General features: G+C 32.9%; 1 protein-coding gene across 1 annotated transcript; it reads right to left on the bottom strand.

Annotated features, from left to right (window-relative positions):
- Positions 1–3,639: 3,639 nt before the first annotated feature.
- On the bottom strand, positions 3,640–6,000 carry LOC114751502 (pentatricopeptide repeat-containing protein At1g62350). Its single transcript, XM_028940172.1, has 2 exons — positions 5,636–6,000; positions 3,640–4,363 (listed from the first exon to the last, which is right to left on the bottom strand). The coding sequence occupies exons 1-2, from the start codon at positions 5,960–5,962 to the stop codon at positions 3,947–3,949; spliced, it is 744 nt and encodes a 247-aa protein (XP_028796005.1). The 5' UTR covers positions 5,963–6,000; the 3' UTR covers positions 3,640–3,946.
- Between the last annotated feature and the right edge of the window lie 2,589 nt (positions 6,001–8,589).

Raw genomic sequence — 8,589 nt, 5'->3', positions numbered from 1 at the left:
TTTCTTTTGTCTCCCCCTGTTTAAGGGATAACTAGAATTTATTTTGTTCAAATGCTGGGAAATTATATGTATATTATTTTTCTAATTTAATTAATATACATAATAGAAAACAATAATTTAAATTTGAATATATGTCATATATAAAAAGATATATTTTATATATACTTATAATTATAATTATACAAATATTTTACATGATAATAATAATTATGTTCATTAAAATATCACAAAATATATAACCATTATCTAAAAGATACTCCTCTGGTCTTTAATATAAGATCGATTTAACTAATTTGATTAGATTAAAGAAGTTAGATAAGTTAGTTAATTACAAGAAATATAAAATATTTTTCCTAGAACATCATAATCATTTTTTTTTAATATCCTTCCTTCATCACTTACTTGATTATGGTTGAGGGATTATCATTGGGATAATTTAGAAAAAACTGATAAATATGAGAAATAGGTCTTATATTTAGGACTAAAATTAATTTAACAATTAGGTCCTAAATAAGAACCGGAGGAGTATAATTTTATAAATTATATGATTATTTATTTATAATGATGTTTTTTTTGGGGGGGGGGGGAAGTAATGGAAGGAGCTTTTTTCAAAAAGAAGCAATAGGCCACAACCACACTGGAAGCCCAAGTCTACTTACCACTCTTTTTTGTTTTGGATTTAAGTCCTTTTTTTTTTTTAATCAAGATTTAAGTCTGCCTGCTACTATTAACTGGGAGAAAAGAGTTGGTACCTGCCAAACAAAACGAGAAAATTTGTAACCAAAAGACAAAAAGCAGGAGAAATTGATAGGGATAGAAAAGTTCCGTGTAAAGAAACATAATCGCAGTCATCGTCCGTGGGTTTAGCTGTGAAAACCGCACCCTCTTACCAATAAGAAAAGGGGTTTAATTTCCTATCATGATATTTGGGAAGGCATCCTAAACGCAAGGGTTTCTAGGTAAAATTTGAGGATCTGTGGCAGGTTTGTTCTGCCCAACATATATGCTTTAGGAGGATTTAGATCAAGTACTCCGCCCTTGATTTATGTTGAGCTCCCTGCCTAAAATTTTACTATATATATTAAAAAAAGAAAAGAAAAAAAATGATGATAAATCGATACCTCAAATTTATAAAATAACACATAAGGTGAAAAGAAGAAAAATAAAGATACTCTGCCCAACATATATGCTCTAGGAGGATTTAGATCAAGTACTCCACCCTTGATTTATGTTGAGCTCAAAACCCTGCCTAAAATTTTACTACCTCCGATCCTTAATATAAAACCCTGTTTGACTTTTATTTTGGTCCTAAATATAAGACCTCAATTCACTTTATCTCTCATATTTATACATTTTTTTTTCAAAATAGCCCTTCTACTAATAATAGTTCTAGTCAATACACTTGATTAGCAAGGATATTTTAGGAAATACAACATCTATTTAGGACAAATAATTAACTCAAAGTAGTCAATTGGCTCTTATAATTAGGATCGGAGGTAGTACTATATATATATATAAAGAAAAGAAAAGAAATGTGATGATAAATCGATACCTCAAATTTATAAAATAACACATAAGGTGAAAAGAAGAAAAATAAAGATACTCTTCGTGAATCGTGGTTTGTGTAAATTAGTTTCACAATTAGTTGGGTTCTTCTTCATTATTTACGATAATATTTTTAAAATCATACTACCTCTGGTCCTAACCGGAGGCAGTACTCATTGTTAAACCAATGGTTTAGCGATCCCAATGCGGTTGGACCGTAGTCGAACCAGACTTATGTTATCCAGACTTATGTTAGTTATTGTAGATAAATATAAATAGCAAGAATTAATTTTCAATCAACTAACAACAATAAATTTATAAAAGAAATGTTGAGAATTTTAAAAAATAAAAAAGTGTAATTTAAAAGATAAAAGATAAAAAAAAATATTCCATAAATTTAATATAGACAGCGTAAAATGTAATTTGATATTTTTTTTAATTTTATACAATTTAAATGTACGGAGGCAAACAAACATGTTAATGCTAAACTCAAACCTAGAACTTTATCTGAGCATGTTAACTGTGAACTTTTATTTTCTAAACCCGTACCTGTCCTCCTAATAGCTGGATGCTTCCATGTTCTTTTTGCTACTTCCTCTTATTATAATTTCATCAAAATCTCTTAAGACTGCAATGACAGGTCATCATTTTGGGGGACTAAACTATGAATACTAGACTTCCATCGGACTTAAAGTGTCATTCTTCCCTTCTCTATTTCACATCTGATCTGATTCATTCGAAGCTTGGCATTGCGTTTGGTCTTGCTTCAATTTCCTGTTTTGGATCGAGTCACGGATTGTTGTATTCCCGTAAAGTTCTCTTAGATTTGAAGTTTTAAATTTTTTCAAAGGAAAGAGCTCCAAACATCATTTTTTTTTTCAGAAGAATTATTACGAGCTCCTAAAAAAGAACGTACTTATTAAAAAATTTATAGACAAGTGAGCAGCATGAGCTTGTTTTCATTTTCTATATTAAAACTTTTCATTACATATTATTCAGTTGTTGCAAGACTTTTTAACGGTTATATTCATTTCTTGACGCTTCATAGTAATTCTTTCTCTCTTTGTTTTTGTTCCCTTCACCCCACCATTATATTGCCTCCGTAGCATTTGGACATCATTTTTTTTTGGCTATGTACATGTTCTCCTATTAAAAACAATGCTATTTGAAATACTGTTAAATACTAAATGTAAACATATCTCCTGACAGAAATTTAAATTTTAGTTAACCACATTATAAGAAACTAATCCTTTTTACTCCATTCAACCCTTCTTAGTAAATAGACGTTTTAGCAATGGATCATGTCCAATGAAAAATCAATCCAACAACAATAAACTTCAATCTAAGTCAGTAATTCAATTGCAGACCACAAGAATCCTTCTCATGGAGTTCGTCCATGGTATTGCATTGCCTATCGCGGGGAGTCTTCATGAGGACACCCAGGTCAACATTTATATTTCCATATCAAAATGAAACAAATGCTTAAGAGGGAATACTCTGATATAACAGATTCTAACAACGGGAGCCTAATTGTCAAAAAATAATAAAAACTCAAAGGCTAATTTTAAACTTTCAAATATAAGGAAGATAATGTGCAATGATTGACTCAAAATTCAAGAAAATCAAGCCTATTTTAGCCTTAAATTAAGCGAAGTTCATATCTGTTTTTTTAAATATTAAGCGAAATTGGATGAAACACTCAAACACATGAATCTTAAGACAAAATATCTCTCATCATCTAATTATGTTCCTAAAAGCGCATTACGTCAATAGTTGATCGATTAATCCTACACATAATGAACCATTTGAGAGACTAGCAGAATGAAAGAGGGTATTTGTACAAATGATATCCAAAAGGGTGTGCTTTTACCTTCAAAAGGTAGAATACGTATCACAACAAATCATTGTCTTTGACACGACATTCCATTAGCTGAAATATGGCAACATTTTTCATGACCTCGAGTCCTCAACCTCAACCAAGTAAACCAGCAAGAATGATCCTTTCAACAAAACGAAAGCGGAAACAATCATGCAAGCCTCATACGGGAACAATAGTTTAGTAAACCATTGCAAGATTGTCTAAAATGACTTTAAGCATGCAGTTTCCACCCGTAACATCATTATCCAGAAAGCAGGAACAAAGATGAGTCGAAACCAGATTCCATGTTATCAGCAGCAATTCCAATCCATTTGAATTGAGAAAGGCAATTATACTTTGTCATCTGGAAGTACAAAAGATTCGCCTGATCCGGTTCCTACATTGCAACCGTTCCTTCGACGTTAATAGCAGCTCCTAAGTCTCAACAAGTGTCAGAGAAATTCAGTGCAGGAGCAAAGCTGCCACAAACATCTGAGACTGCCGATTATGGCAAAGGAATTCAAGAAGCTAGTCAACAGAGCTCTATTCATCATCTTCACTCTGGTGGTGCTCTTGATCTTCAAACAAGTCCTCAGGAGGATCATAGACGATCATGCCGGGAAAAAGCTCTAAGAAGTCGTCTTTTACCTTCTCTCTTAGTTCTGGGTAGGGAATAAGTCCCTTCAACATCACCCGAAAAGGTAATGAAAGAGGAGGGTCAGGAGATTGCCTCATTTCTTCATATATGTCCATCGCCTCATTGGGCAAGCCACTATCCAAACAAGCTCTAATGATGTCTCCAAATGTATGCTGATCAAAAAGAACTTCCTCTCTTTTCAAATCTTCCCAAACCCTCTTTATTTCATCCACCCTTTTGTTTCTTGCAAGCATCATGAGCATGTCTCTGTAAAAGAACATGTCTGGCCGGTACCATATTTCTTTGCGCACTACATCATACAACTGTGACATAAAATATTTGTCATTAAAAGGTATACAACCATGTTGCATAACAAAACACTTTAGCGTTAGTGTGTGAAACATTGGGTCGATAGCAAAGAATATGTGACTAAAGTCAAACAAACAACAAATTAGTTTTTAACGGTAAAAACAAATTCTGGCACCTCTAATTCAAAAGGGTAGACAAATTTTGGCATTTCTAGTTCAACAAATTAGGGGAATTACCCATAAATTTTTCCTCCAAGGTGGCCCAAAAACTGGGAATCAACTCTAACTGAAACAACTACTCTGTTCGCTTCAAGAAAGAAGCCAAAAGCATGGTCACTTGTTGAAACTTCCAAACAATATATAATCAAGGTCAGGCAATAAGCTATAGAAAACTACACTATCCTTTCGTTCTCTCTAATGCTAGACAGCAGCAGCAGCAGCAAGCACTGGAGTTTGAGATTGCAGCTTAGGCTCTAAAGTTTTGAAATAGGACTACTTAAAAGAGAAAAGAAATATAGTCAATAAAACATAAAAGCAGAGACAAGAAAATATTGTTCTGCTTTTTTCCTTTTTAATAGCCAATTCAATTAAAACAAAAAAAGGGACTGGCATACATATAGCTACATGAGGTACCTCCTATACCAAGTTGACCAAAAACCTTAATAGGTAAATTCAAGTTTGTAATATGTTAGAATTCCCTTGTAGTGTAACAGAGGATGAAATATGCTACTAAAGGTGAGAAGTGCTATGAGCCAAACAGATATAAAATCACAATTCATAAAAGGTCTACAACTGACAAAAATTGTGGAATTCAATTTAGAAAACAAGAACAGCAACAGAAACAAACCTAGGTATAGTTACAACCTAAATGATATTAAATAACTCACAGAACCATAACTCAACGATCAAGATTTGTTCTCTCTTTTTCCTAGAGTGTTTGCATGTCTTTGCCGGTCCTAAATGCACAAGGAATAGGACTACGGTAGAAAAACCATATGGGGGAACCAGGGATTCAAGATATCACTACTTGACAAGATCAGAAGAACAATTGAGGTTTAGATAATCCCACAGTTATTCATTTATCACTTATACCCAGTTCAATAGCGACACAATTAGTTTTCCAAGTTCTATGTTTCACAAAAAGAGTTATAGAATCTTCAATCACAATCAGTCATATAGAGCTGTTAGCTCAGCTGAACAAAATTTCGCCCATATACATGGCAAAAATTCTTCAAACACTCAAGTATATAATCGCAGAAGTAGAGAGAAGCCGGAGAAATTAGGAACCTTAATGCAGAGAAAGACCTGGTCCTGCCTCTGGAACTCGGCGAGGACCGATACGAGATCAGACTTGAGCAGGCGAGAGACATGGGAGCGAATGAAGCGATCGAGCCGAACCGGATGGGACTGTAGCCTCTTAAGCTCTTTGGCCACAATCAGGCCTTCTTTACCCATCTCCTTCTTTCGCCGCCATATTGACAAGCTAGGGCTTGACGCCGAAGTTGAGGCGGATGCAGCCGAACCAGAGAGGAATCGAAGGCTTTGATTTGGCGAATGTAATATCTTTGTGGATGAAGCTCTTCGCAGTGCATCCGCAGCAATACGCAGCGACATCGAATAAAGCTCCTCTTCCGACTATCCCAAGTTCCCAACACTGGTGAGACCGTGTTTGTTTCAATCTAACATGCGAATTTCTTACCTTGAGAGGAGGCAATGCGATAGATGAGGACTCGGGAGACTGGAAAGGGGATGTGGAGGGTACGTATAGCATTTCACCACAGACTAAGGGATGGTGTGGTCGCCGCCGGCGACTAAGATTGGGCAACACAAGCACCGCCGTCAGCAAGCCACTGTTGTTGGTTTAAGGCTTGATCTTTTTGCCCCCGTCGTTTAGGATTGAGCCTACAACGTCCGAAGTTGAAAAAAATTTTATATATATATATATATATATATATTATTTGATATTTATAGTTGGAAAAATAATTTTAAAAAATGCCGTAGAGATTATAAAATCCCAAATTAAGTATTTTTAAAAAAAAATGTGTTGATGTTTACAAATTAATTATTGGCAAAGCTTGCCAAAGTGTTATAATAAATCCTGATTTGTAATTTTACAATTTTCATAATCTATATTTAACATTTTTTTTTCATAATTTATAAGGCATAAAGTGTTAAAATACTTTAGAAGTTACCACGATGAAGTACCCTAAATTTTTTTGGTTTTAATATGCCCTCGAAATATAATTTCGTAGCAAATTTGATAAAATGTGATGATAAGGTGAACAAATCAAAATTTATGCGGCTGCCACACAAGTAAATTCGGTCAAACAAGATGATCTAATGATCCAAATTAGCATTGATTAATGGCCAAGGCATATTTGCTACAAAATTACACTTTAAGGGCATATTAGAATTGGGGGGGGGGGGATTTCGCATGCTAAACAACTTTTAGAATATTTTAATATCTTATCCCTAATCATAATAAGGAAAATGACAACTAAAAAAGTAGGAATATAAAAAAAAATCTAAATTGTCATTTTAAAATTAAGAGGAAATAACAAAAACACACATTATTAGGGGGAAAAAACCCAACCCCTTATTAGAGACCTTCCAAGGGTCGGTTTAGGGGTAAGCAAAACCGAACCATTACTGAAAACCAAACCGAACCGAACCGAATTTAATTTTGATTTTTTGGTTCGGTTATTTCGATTCTCGGTTACATATTCAGTTTTTATTTTTGTAATAATTCAGTTTCGGTGTTCGGTTCGGTTAGTAGAAAAAAATCTGTTATAACTGAAAAACCGAAATAAATATATTATATATTTATATTTAATAAATATTATTATAATAAATATATATGTGGGTTTATATGAACTCTTTAAATATATTTGTATTCAATAAATATGTTTATAATAAATATTATTGTAATAAACCACATTAAATGATGAAATATTTATTAATTACTGGTTGTAATTGCGTTTTATTATTATTATAATTTAAAATCACTTTCATATTTATATATTTCGGTTGATTCAGTTTCAGTTAGTTTGGTTATTGATTTCGGTTCGGTGTTTAAAATTTGTTCTATTCGGTTATTCAGTTAATTCGGTTATCACTGATAACTGAACCGAAAAACTGAATACTCACCCCCAGGTTGACCTCAGCGTCACCCTACCAGAGCACTGGCTCTAGCCGGCAGCGAGGTAGCTACTAAGGGGAATTTTTTATTAAAAGGGGGTGGAGGTAATATTACAGAGATTTTATAATTTTTTGGTGTCTTAGAGTCTTGAAAGTCTTGCTCACCAAGATATTTATTTTTACTGTGCTCTTGGATGTTTTTGGCAGCAGCCAACTCCTCCAAATATTTCACAAAATCATTTCCTAGAATACATGTATTAGCTTTACTTGTTATTCAAACCATATGAGTAATACAAATACAAAACAATGCTTCTTACCCATATAGTTGTTACCCTTTTTAAATGACATGGATTTGGTACATCCATGCAATCAGGCAAAAGAAAGCATCAACAAAGATCATAAGGGACTTATTTCAGGTGCCTTAAGAAATCAGAAGGCACAAGCTGCACAATGGAAAGGAGAAAGACTTTGTAATTGAAATATTAATATTTCTATACATTTTAACTAAACTACAGCCACTATCGGGTTTCTGTTGTAACATCTTTATTTTTATTTCTAAGATTTAATTATAACGAGAAAAAATTATTTCAAGGGAAATGAAATAGGGGGAAATGACAAAAAGATTGTAAAAATTGCAAAATCTTAAATAAGGTATTCTCACCAAAATATGTTGCTGTCAGAACCTGTTGAAAATGTAACGAATCTTAATTTGAGGTTCTGTAATTTTTACAGTGTTTATTTGTAATTTTCTCATGAAACAAAAAAAAAAGTTAAGGGTCAAAAATACACATGAAAAAGTTCACCCAACACCATCAACTTATTTGGACTCAAATCTACTAAATCCAAATTTAAAAAATATCTCAATAACGCTAGCGCCATTAAAATTAACAAACGTCTGTTTTTTTGTTTTTGCAACTCACGATTTTTTTTTAATAAAAATACCAAAATAATCTCAATTAAAATAAAAATTTTAAAAGTACAAAAATACTCATGAATTTATATTAAAAGTTTATCAAACACCATATAATTTTTATAAAAGTACCAAAATACTCCCAATATCTAAGGACTATTGTATTAGAGTTTATTAGAGATTATTAATTATA

This window comes from Neltuma alba, unplaced genomic scaffold, assembly GCF_004799145.2.
Source record: "Neltuma alba isolate B1F8T4 unplaced genomic scaffold, ASM479914v2 tig00006951_pilon, whole genome shotgun sequence".
NCBI lineage: Eukaryota > Viridiplantae > Streptophyta > Magnoliopsida > Fabales > Fabaceae > Neltuma > Neltuma alba.
The sequence above is the reverse complement of the archived record's forward strand: the minus strand, read 5'-3'. Positions and strand labels throughout refer to the sequence as shown.